Source organism: Ahaetulla prasina, chromosome 9, assembly GCF_028640845.1.
Source record: "Ahaetulla prasina isolate Xishuangbanna chromosome 9, ASM2864084v1, whole genome shotgun sequence".
Lineage (NCBI taxonomy): Eukaryota > Metazoa > Chordata > Lepidosauria > Squamata > Colubridae > Ahaetulla > Ahaetulla prasina.
The window spans coordinates 25,828,083-25,840,229 of record NC_080547.1 but is presented as its reverse complement, the minus strand read 5'-3'; the positions used below and the strand labels follow the sequence as shown (position 1 = coordinate 25,840,229).

Below are 12,147 nucleotides of genomic sequence, written 5' to 3'. Positions count from 1 at the left end.
AAGTAATTAAAGAAATGGAGAAATGGAAGAAGTTACAATTATCATTGTTGGGAAGAGTGGCAGCTATAAAAATGAATGCTTTGCCTAGATTTTTATTTTTGTTTCAAATGATTCCAATATTGAAGAAAGATGCAAATTTACAAGAATGGCAAAAGGATTAATAATTTTGTATGGAAGGGTAAAAACCGAGGATAAAGTTAAAAATAATGCAAGATGTTAGGAAAGAGGGTTTTAAAATGCCTAACTTGAAATTGTACTATGATGCAGTTGTTTTAGCTTCAATTTCTGATTGGATTAATTTAACAGAGGAAAGGATTTTGAATATAGAAGGTTATGGTTTGTTATATGGATGGCATGCATATGTAATATATGACAAGAAAATTGATAAGACATTTAAGAATAATATGGTCAGAAGTGCTTTGTTGAGGATTTGGAAAAAATATCAATATAAGTTAAATGGAAAGATACCAATATGGACCATCCCCAGACATATGATAGAGAATATAAATATATTACAAAAAATGGAAGTTATCACTTACAAAGAGCTTTTGACTATGGAAAAAGGGGAATTACAGTTAAAATCTAGGAGAAATTGAGGATGAAGGAGAAATTATACATGGTTCCAGTATGGACAATTGCAATCTAGATGGAAAATAGATCAGAAAATTGGTATAAGGCAAAGTGATGATAATTTGGTAAAACAAATAAAAGATCAAGGTCAACAGCATATAAAGAGATTATATAATGTATTGGTTGAAATTGATTCAGAAATGGAGTTGGTTAAAGATTGTATGGTAAAATGGGCACAAAATTTTCAACAACCTATAATGTTAGAAACATGGGAAAAAATTTGGGTGAGGAATGTTAAATTCACGCAAGCACAAAATTTAAGAGAAAATTTTTATAAAATGTTTTATAGATGGCATTTAGAGCCTAAAAAACTTTCATGTATGTATCCAAATGTGAAAGCAAAATGTTGGAGATGTGATTGTGAGGATGCTACCTATTATCATACATGGTGGACTTGCAAAAAAGTTAAAGCCTTTTGGATTAAAATATGGTGGATTATGCAGAACATTTTGAAAAAGAAGATCAAGTTTGTTCCACAGTTCTTTTTATTAGGAATAATCTCAGATTGCACTGTTATAGAGACAAAACTGATTTTGAACTTAATAACTGCTGCAAGACTATTGATTGCACAATATTGGAAGAAAGAAGACTTACCTACAATTGGAGAATGGATTAGTAAAGTATCAAATTTAGGAGAAATGACAAAAATTTTAGCCTACTTGAAAGACTGTACACAAGAAAAATATATTTTGGAATGGAGGAAGTAGATTGATTATATTCAAAATAAGTATCAGATTAAAAAATATCAATTAGTTTTTGAGTGAAGTTAGGAATTGCTATGTATTAGTTTAAGAAAGAAGGAAATTGATAGTGTGATGGTGTGAAATGGAAATGGAATATGTTTTATGTTATATTTTAGATTATGTTTGTTAGTTACAATATCCTGTATTCTGTTCTGGGAAGTCTCGGGGAGGGGAAATGGGGGAAGGGGAAGACTATAAATTGATTGATTGCCATTGTACAGGAATAATGGTAGAATTAAACAAGTTGGAATGGTGTAAAGTCGGGACTGCTCGGTAACCACTCCTGAAGGGAAAGGGTAAGGAAAGAGGAGTAAAGAAGGAAGAAAGTAGGTAGGGAGGTAGGGAGGTAGGAAAGAAGGGAGGGAGAAGAAAGGATAGGAGGAGGAGAAGGAGGAGAAGATAGAGGGTTAGAAAGGATGGTAGTGAGAAGTGGGAAAGAGGAGGGGAAGTAGGAAAGCGAGGAGAAGGATGGTGGGGAAAGTTGAAGAAGGATGAGAAGGGAAGAAAGGATTAAGGGAGGGAGTGGCAGTCGAGCAGCCCTGATTGAGTATAATTTGAGTATAGGATTGATTGTTGGATAAGTAATTGTATTGTACACTGGTCAAATTGTGGGAATTATTATGGAAAATAAAAATTTTGCCTTAAAAAAAAAAAGAAAGAAAAAAGAAAAATGTACATTACAATAATGGAATGCACATTCCAGTGCTTACCTATTGTATTTGTTATACAAGTACAAAAAGAGGTAGAGTTTACATCACAACATGTTTCATAATTGGCATACTTGAATTATGGGACAGAAAATACAAGGATTCTGATTTGCCATGAGTATCTTGGAACCATAGAGAGCAAATTGGATCAGTTTGTGCAAGGAGAGAGGTTTTATCCCTGCATCATCAGCTGACCTGATTACAGAATGACTCAACTAGAAACATTATTCTTTTTAGGGGTGTTAGGGCAAAGGCGGGTTCCAAATCCCGTCACTACCAGTTCGCTCGTGCATGTGCGGCCTTCTGTGCATGCGCAGAAGTGTCTGGGCAGGTGGGTGGAGCCTCCCGCCACTGCCACTACCAGTTCCCTGATCCGGTGCAAACAGGTAGCAACTCACCACTGTGTTAGAGGTGATGGGAAGACACACTGTTTCTGCCTAGTAAGGGAAGAAACATGGATGGGATTAATGCTTATAGCCCATTTTGTACAATTTCCTCATTAGGTTTGCCATAATCAATCATAAGGACCAAATCTAGTGAATTTCATTCTGCTTTTGTAAAAGGTGAGCTTTCCTCTTTTTCTTTCTTTCTTTCTTTCTTTCTTTCTTTCTTTCTTTCTTTCTTCTTTCTTTCTTTTTCTTTCCTTCCCCCCCCCTCTCTCTCTCTCTTTCCATCCATCTCATCTCATCTCATTCTTTTAGTAAGGAAAGAGTTAGTTTCTTTAATGATGGCATTAAAGTAATTTAACAACCAGTTCTCTGCCCTAATGATTTTCTTCCAACTGCTCAGAAAGTTAACAACTGGTTCTCCGTGGTAGGAACTGGCCGAATCCCACCACTGGTTAGTTAGAATGGAGAACTTTTATTTAGAAGCAGGAATAGTTCCTTTGGGTCTGACAGGATTATGGGGAGACAAAGAAACTGAACCTGGTCCCTCTTCATGTTTGCAAGATCAGAAGAAAAGTCCTAGAAATCAACTCTGCTCTCATCTCTGAGAAGACACTCCATTTCCTCAGAAGCTATGACTTACCCAAGACAAAAAGCTGAATGTAGAAATAAGCCACTTTGATCTCTCCGTCCACTTCGTACAAGGCTTGGCACATGAAATGTCCCTCAGCAGCTTGTTGGAGTTTCTTAATCTCTAGGGTGCTGTTCCTCAAACTGATCTCCCCCAGAACGGCAGAGGCCTTCTCCACCTTGGACTCAAGGCCATTGCTGATGGCCACAGCTCTGGGAATGAGGGAGCCGGGTTTGGTGAAACTCCAGAAGACAACCAGGGGTTGCACTATGTCACCACATGCCAGCCTCACTGAGCGGTTATGCACCCCTTTGACCACTTGCTCATCATATTCTGCATCTTCCAAAGGAAGCAACTGGCCTGGGGAAAGAAAGAAAGAAAGAAAGAAAGAAAGAAAGAAAGAAAGAAAGAAAGAAAGAAAGAAAGAAAGAAAGAAAGAAAGAAAGAAAGAAAGAAAGAATCATTCAATGGATCAATCAATGCTGAAGTTTCAGGCCTTTCCAATGACTCATAAACGGGTTGTTTTAATGAATAAAAGTCAGTTTAGGACTTTTCTCTCATTCAGTTTAGGAAGATAGGAGCTTCATAGAATCAATATACTACTAAAGACCAATTTCTTGAGAAGGCAAACAGAGCAACAAGATTACTTTTATTATTCATTTCTAAGCCACTTTTAAGAGGGAAAACCCCTTCAAGTATGCCAGGAAACAGAGGTTTCCCAAAAATATTTGGCTTGTGGCTGTGTACCAAAAGATATTAACCTTTGATTTGGTCCAGCATGTTGCTCCACGTGTGTTCAATTCTCAGCCAGCCTTGCTTAGTTTACCATCTCCATCTGATTGCTCTGATTACCTTATGCACCTCTAATGAAACTTTCATATGTTTTACTTGACTGTTTTGTTCTTACTGTATAGTTAGCTTTTATTTGGATATGATTGGTTTTCATCCACCTATCAGAATTCTAAAGAATGAAGAATAATTTGAACATACTGAGCAATGAAGAAGAAATGAATAAATATGGGTATGAGTATGTATGTGACAGAGTAGGTGGAAATCTGGAGAAGCTGCTATTAGAAGGTTAAATTTCCTCATATTGAGGTAATCATTCTTCTGGAACCTTTCCAACTGTTGATCGTAAAGCAACACCTGTTAGGATGGATCACTCATAGCAGCTAACATTTGTCTGTTTTAGGCAAAGGAAAAGGTAGCACGCACAAATCCTGCCCCATTGCAGCTGCTACAAATCCATTTGAAAGCAAATTTGGGCATTCTGTTTTCACAGGGTTTTTCAGAGATGCAAATGCCAACATTATAGTTCTCCAGTATTGTTTGTTCCTTCAGAAATTTGCAAAGAAAGAAACAAAAAAAGTCTAAAGAAATTAACAGCATCTCAAAAAAAAAATTAAATTGCAAACAATAGGCTGCCTCCAAAAAGAATGGCTTTATTAGGAAAATTCATATGAAAAAATACACTAAAACATAGATAATTATGTATTGATGAATGCAAGCTGGGTCGTTTGTATTTTAAACAACATTTAAGGCAAGGGTGTCCAAACTTGGCAACTTTTTTTTTTTAATTTACATTTATATCCCGCCCTTCTCCAAAGACTCAGGGCGGCTTACAGTGTATAAGGCAATAGTCTCATTCTATTTGTATATTTACAAAGTCAACTTATTGCCCCCCCAACAATCTGGGTCCTCATTTTACCTACCTTATAAAGGATGGAAGGCTGAGTCAACCTTGGGCCGGGCTTGAACCTGCAGTAATTGCAGACTGCTGTGTTCTAATAACAGGCTTCTAACAGCCTGAGTATCACGGCCCTTTAAGACTTTAAGACTTTAAGACTTGTGGACTTCAACTCCCAGAATTCCTCAGCCAGCAAAGAATTCTGGGAGTTGAAGTCCACAAGTCTTAAAGTTGCCAAGTTTGGACACCCCTGGTTTAAGGAAATTTACATTTACAGCAACATAAATTAAGGGAAGAGGCATAGGAAGCATTCAGGGTCATTTATTTGGTGAAATGGGTGGCTGTACAAATTTGGTAAATAAATAACTATAATAGTTACACAATAACTACAAATATAAATAAAAAGATTTTCTACAAGCCTTTCTACAAGGCACTACACACACATGCACACCAGATTAGGTCACTGAGCTACAACTGTGTACCCTGGACTGAATCTCAACTTCTGCAGTTGCATCATGTCCTCCACCGAGATCACAACCAGTTTGTCGCACTCATTAACAAGAGAGGAATTCAAAAAAGACAAGCAGGAGGCAGCCATCACTGTATCTGTAAAACTGAGATTCAGCCCAAAGTACACAGTCTTCCATCTAAGCCCATTGCCTTATTGTAGGGCTGAGCCTCTAAATATTCCACCACTGGGACTCACAAGCAAAAAAGAAATATATTTTTCTTATTTCATAGGTAGACATACATATTTTTGCATTGCAGCTAGCCTGGTAAGATTGCTAACAGGTTACTCACCATAAACAACTGCTGGGAGGATATAAAGGATTTTCAGCAAGCTGTTAAATTGTAGCTTCTTTGCCAATCCATAATCCATTGCTCCATGTCACTGCACAGGACAAGACCTAGAAGACAGATCCTATGAGCTCCTTCCAGAGCGTCACATCTCCCCAGCTTCCAGGCAAGCCATGGACTTCTTCCACTTCCCGTTTCTTCTGTGGACTTACTAACCTCTGTGACTAGGGGACAGGTCTCTCTGTCTCTTCTTTCAGTCTCTCAAAGATAAAAAATGCAGCCCTCATTAGGCTCGGATTACCCCCGAATCACCCCCGATTAATGTTCAATTATTCATTTATTCTTACTTACCGGTAATCTCATTTCCTTGATCTATTATGCAGGAGTTTCTTTAGAGAAACAGTGGAAATACAAGTCAAGTTCCTTTGGTTTGAGCATCTTGAAGTCGTGGTTTCATGCCAGTGGAAGATAAGGACTGAAAGCATTAAATTTTCCATAGGAAAGTCTAAGCCATGTACTTCCAGTTTGCAAACCTCTCATGCAATTATATTTCTTCAGATAATTTTTTTTTGCAATGGCAGAAGAGTATGTGTTTTCTTGCTCATCTTTGAAGGCATACTCAATTGCAAAGTTAGTATTACTCTTCCTGGGTTGAATGAAATCTTTTGAACTTCCAATATGTGCATATAGAACACACATTAAATACAAAAATATAGCCAATAGCCAAGCAGAATAAATACCAGTAAAGTATCACTCAGTGAAGACAACAGATATATGGAAGAATTCTTACAATTCTCACAATTGCTAAATAATCTATATTCTCTGATGTAGAGTAGAGTAGAGTAGATTAGAGTAGAGTAGAATTCTTAATTGGTCAAGTGTGATTGGACACACAAGGAATTTGTCTTTGGTGCATCTGCTCTCAGTGTACATAAGGAGAATAAAATACATTCCATCAAGAATAAAAAGATACAACACTTAGTGATAGTCAAGGTTACTAATAAGCTATCAAATGTACATCCTATACAAAAAATGTACATCCTAGTTTGAAATATTCCCTCTTGCAAATTTTGTAAAAAGATTTCCTTTATTATCTGTTTTAATACCTTTCTAACTATCATTTTAGGCTCACTGGTCAGTAATTGCTGGGACCATACTAGTTCTCCTCGTTGTACTGAAAACATTATTTTGGAAATAGTGGAAATCTGGCAAACTTCAGCTTAGGCCCATATTGTAGAGAACGTTTATGTATAGAGCATGGATATTTATGGTTATGAACACCAGAGGTTATAATGGAAATACGGACAGATGGATGGATGGACTGATGGATGGATGGGCTGACAGACAGGCAGATGGATAGACAGACAGATGGACAGGTAGACAAACAGATGGACAGAAGGAGTATTCTCCTTGATAGTTTAGAACAGGGGTCTCCAACCTTGGTAACTTTAAGACTTGTGGACTTTAACTCCCAGAATTCCTCAGTCAGCAGAGCTGGCTGAGGAACTCTGGGAGTTGGTCCATAAGTCTTAAAGTTGCCAAGGTTGGAGACCCCTGATTTAGAACATGTACAGAAGGTTGGAGACCCCTGGTTTAGGACATGTACAGAATGAAACCTTTGATGACGAAGAGAAACCATGACTAAGTTGCTCCAACAAACGGCGCCTCAAACTACCCAAGGCCATTTTGCTAGGAGAAGAGCATTCTATTTTCCAGCATAACTAACTAACTTGGATAACTAACAAGTCATCCTTTATTTTGACCATGTAGGATTCCACATCTGGATTTTACACGTGTAAAGGTTTTCCAAGTGAGACTGCTCAGTTGTTTGTTGCCACTCTCTCAGGATTTCCAGTCACCCATCCCTGGCGTCGCCAAGAAGTTGTGTTTATGAAGAGTTGCTTCACAAACACAACTTCTGAGATACTCTTCCTCTTAGGCTTTAGAAAATAGTTCCCTCAGCAAAGTAGTGCTCCTGTCTTTCCCAGTGAAAACAAAATGGGATGGAATGAAGTCACTAGGGAGAAAAAAATCCTCCACAAAAAGCAACCCAGAATCTATTTTTTTTAAAATAAAATATTTTTTTTATTTTAATTCAAACATCATGTTCCATTAAACAGTATGTCACCTGGTACATATATTTTGTGCAAATGTTTTATATAAAAATTACAATTTACAGCCATATTTAACATTTTCTCTAGTCTTAACTTAATACTAATACTAATATATACCTTACCTAATAGTATAGCAATCCTCTTCTTAACTTATTTAACTTTGTCAAAACATTTTCTCTATTTCACTCTTCTGCTTTTTGCTACTTTTCATATTTATTCTCTAACCATTGATAAAATAATCCCCATATATTATAATAATCAGATTGTTCCTTCTCTTTAATTTTGAGTGTTAATCTATTTATTTCTGCACATTCTAATATTTTCCTAATCACATTCTCATCCATAGGGATATCTTCATTTTTCCAATTTTGTGCAAATACAATCCTAGCTGCAGTTATTACGCGAATTATCAAGTATACATTTTCTTTACTATAAGTTTCTAGTGAAATCCCCAACAAAAATAATTCAGGTTTCAGATCAATATGCTGTTGTATCATCTCAGATAACTGAGAATCTAAATTGAGAAAGGAAGGAATTAGGAAGACAGAGAAAATTTTAAAAAAGGCCTCTTCCTTGAATTGTGTATATTACTGTTTACTGCGAGTGGCAAACAAATTCCAATGCCTTCAAAAGTTCTTTCTTTCCAGTATGAAGGCATGTCAGTCCCCAAGGGATAGATACTATTACTACGTAGGGTACAGACCACACACAGCGAGAACAGAAAAACACACGCTGGATTATCAGCTTTCTCCTCATTACATATTACATGCCCAGCCCTGACTGATTCTTTGGCTGCCGCTGTTCCCTCTCAGAGATCCCAAGTGAGAAGAAAATCATGACTTGGTCGAGTCGGAGGTTAGAGGCCTTTTAGGTCAGGAAACAGGTGGGGAGGAGTTATTGGTATTGATTTTGCCGTGGTTAACCTTTGGCTGCATGGCCAAATGGAGGGGGAAAGACCCAAACAGCTCAATTTTAAAGCAAAGTTGACTTCCTGCTGCGATGCCACAGTTCATGGAAGATTTCAAATCCAGATTGACTCGGTTTATTGAGTAGCATGAGGATTTTGTCCATATGCAAGTAATAAACATGATCTGTTTAAGACAGATGGATTTCAAAGAAGCAGAATAGGAAGAGTATTGATACTTTTGAACTTTGGTGTGGGAGAAAACTCTTGAGAAGCCATGAAAACAATCCAATGGAATGTTCAACAAGTCAACCCAGAGTTCTTGTTCAAGGGAACAAATGACCAGATTCAAATTAACCTACTTCAGGCACATCATGCAAAGGCCTACTTCTGATGCTAGGAAGGTAGAAGGAAAGAGAAGACCATGACCAGAAGCAAAGTGGATGGACTCAGTTATACCAGAGATAGGTGAACCGATGAAATGGACTGTGAGAATAACCTTGAGCAACAGGAAGATGAGACTCACCCAAGATAATGGTCAGATAACAGAAACTTGAGTCCAAACGAGAAATGTAATTTGAGACTCGGACTAGAATCTCCCTAATTTTTCTATATAAAGGCAGGTTCAGATTTGCAAGAGCCTGTTATTCGAGAGAGAGAGAGAGAGAGAGAGAGAGAGAGAGAGAGAGAGAGAGAGGGAGGGAGGGAGGGAGGGAGAGAGAGAGAGAGAGAGAGAGAGAGAGAGAGAGAGAGAGAGAGAGAGAGAGTGTGTATTGGCCAAGTGTAATTGGACACACAAGGAATTTGTCTTTGGTGCATGCTGTCAGTGTACATAAGAAGAGAAGATACATTCCTCAAGAATCATAAAGTACAACACTTAATGATAGTCCTAGGATACAAATACTGTAAGCAATCGAATCATACTAGGAAACAATCAATATAAATTGTAAGGATACAGCAACAAGTTACAGTCATACAGTTGTAATCATCACACAGAGAAAATCTGAAAGAGTTGGCATTGACTTAATGACAACAAAATCAATTAATTTAAGATGGGTGAGTTTATTATTATTAGGGTTAGGCTTATAATTATTTAATATAAATATAATCTGGCAGATAGGATGTAGCTCACAAAAGCACATTTGGTGGAGTTCCCTATATATAAGATTAAAAGAATTACACAATCATATTTCTGGGAAAAAAAGAAGCCCAGCCATTCTCTGGCATTTTTGAAACAACTGGTGGAACTATTGGTTCTTCTCTTTGATGACAAGGAGTTGCAACACTCAATTGTCTTAAGACCAGAGGCACTTTTTCCACAATTTCTGTCCAGCTAGGTTATAAGAGGGAAGGCTATAATAATTAGGAAAATGGTCTTGGATCAAACAATGAGAGCATACTCTTCTAGTGCTTCTCTTGACCCACTGATTAATGAGCTTAGAGTATGACTATATCTTATTATGTAAAAACAGTTATTTTTAGCAAAACCCACTCTGTGCTCAGATGGAATATAAACATCAATTCAAGGAACAGAGGAGAAACTTTTCCAGAAATGTTATTACTCTCCTTTTTGTTCCAAAACCAGTTGACCCCATACTCTTTATTAACGTGCCAATAGATTTAGACATCAACTGACCATATATGGTGGCTTTTACTAGCCAGCTGTCTGCCAGATGGGTTGGGACTACAATTCCAGAAAATCCAGGCCATAGACATTTTTGTCTAGGTGCTGTTCCACATTCTTTATTCCTTATTAAGACATTGCTGTGCTTTTCAGTTACCCTGGCAGCCAAAAAAGCAAATACCACTTGCCATCAAGAGAACAGAGGTCTATAACCTGAGGCCCAGGTACTTTGAGTGGGATGCAAGTCCTTGAAAAATTAGGAACTAATTGTAACATGAAAGCTAGAGAATGGGAAAGAAAGATTAAAAACATATTTGGAGATTATTCATAACACCACAATTCCATTTAAATTCAATTTAAGTGATGCCAAACTACATCAAATCAACCTTTATTACAATCAAACAGTGTAGGAAGGGTGAGGCACAAGAAATTTAAAAGCAATAAAAAAGTACAAAAATAAAATTGCATTAAAAAACTGAAAAGGGTAAAAATAACAATCTTTTTAAAAAAATCTAAAAGGAGGGGCAAAAAAATAAAGGGATATAAAAAAAAACATGGGAAGCAAAATCGAATGCAAATAATACAATACACCTTTTACTAAACACTCTATGATAATCATCCTGGTACTCATTAAAATTGATCTGTAGCACAGATCTGACATATTTTAGGTGCTGCTGTGCAGAACACGGCAACTTTGTATGTTGTAGCAGAGTTGGTATTTGAAAGCAACAGAGCATAAAATTATTCTGTGCGCCCTGGATATTTATTCAATAATGGTGAAATAGGGATAATTCCAGTGGTGGGATTCAGCCAGTTCGCACCACTTTGGGAGAACCGGTTGTTAACATTCTGAGCAGTTTGGCAAACTGGTTGTTGGAAGAAATCATTAGGGCAGAGAAACAGTTGTTCAATTACTTGAATCCCACCACTGGATAATTCCACTATTCCACTAGAATAGAATAGAATAGAATTTTATTGGCCAAGTGTGATTGGACACACAAGGAATTTGTCTTGGTGCATATGCTCTCAGTGTACATAAAAGAAAAGATACGTTCATCAAGGTACAACATTTACAACATGGAGAAGTATATGTTCTGTTGTTCCTACAGGTCCATACAGTCACAAGATGCCAAACTAATGTTTTTGTCCTTCAGCCCACCCCGGTTTGGAGAAGTCACATGCCTGCCAACAAACAGCCTTTTTGAAGATCTGGTACAGCTTTTTGCCTAGGAAAAACAGAATAACAGAATAATAGAATTGGAAGGGACCATGGAGGTCCTCTAATCCAACCCCCTGGTTAAGCAGGAAACCGTATGCCATTTCAGATAAGTGGCTGCCCAGTCTCTTCTAAAAACATCCAGTATTGGAGTACCCACAACTTCTGAAGGCAAGCCATTCCACTGGTTAATTGTTCTTTCTTAGGAAATTTCTCCTTAATTCCAGGTTGGTTCCCTCCTTGATTAGTTTCCATCCATTGCTTCTTGTCCTGCCTTCAGGTGCTTTGGAGGATAGGTTGATCCCCTCTTCTTTGTGGCAGCCCCTCAAATATTGGATAACACAGCTATTATGTCTCCCCTCATCCTTCTTTTCATTAGACTAGACATACCCAATTCCTGCCACCATTCTTCATATGTTTTAGCCTCCAGAAAAAACTCTGCATTTGCAAAAGGCAGCACCAAACAGGTAGAAAAGAGACGTTTTAGTCACGCACATATTATTGAGCAGAAAGGCAGCTCCAGCAATGACAAACTTCTTCTGGGAAATGGGATGGTTCTGTTTTCTTTGATTAACTGCTCCAGGATACACACTCCTCTGGCAACACACTCTGATTCTACGTGGCTTTTCCAAGAAATACATTTAAATACAGACAACCTCAAGGGAGGCAGGGGAATAGTGAGGTCTGGAAGCTTGGCTGTTTTGGCA

General features: G+C 37.6%; 1 protein-coding gene across 1 annotated transcript in view; it reads right to left on the bottom strand.

The window, feature by feature from the left end:
- The window catches only part of VSIG10L2 (V-set and immunoglobulin domain containing 10 like 2), a 38,300-nt gene extending 32,636 nt beyond the window's left edge, over positions 1-5,664 (bottom strand). Inside the window, exons 1-2 of the mRNA XM_058194686.1 lie at positions 5,586-5,664; positions 3,110-3,457 (exon numbers count right to left, since the gene is read on the bottom strand). Of these exons, the coding sequence (XP_058050669.1) occupies positions 3,110-3,457; positions 5,586-5,664 (427 nt within the window). The remainder of the gene's footprint in view (positions 1-3,109; positions 3,458-5,585) is intronic.
- Between the last annotated feature and the right edge of the window lie 6,483 nt (positions 5,665-12,147).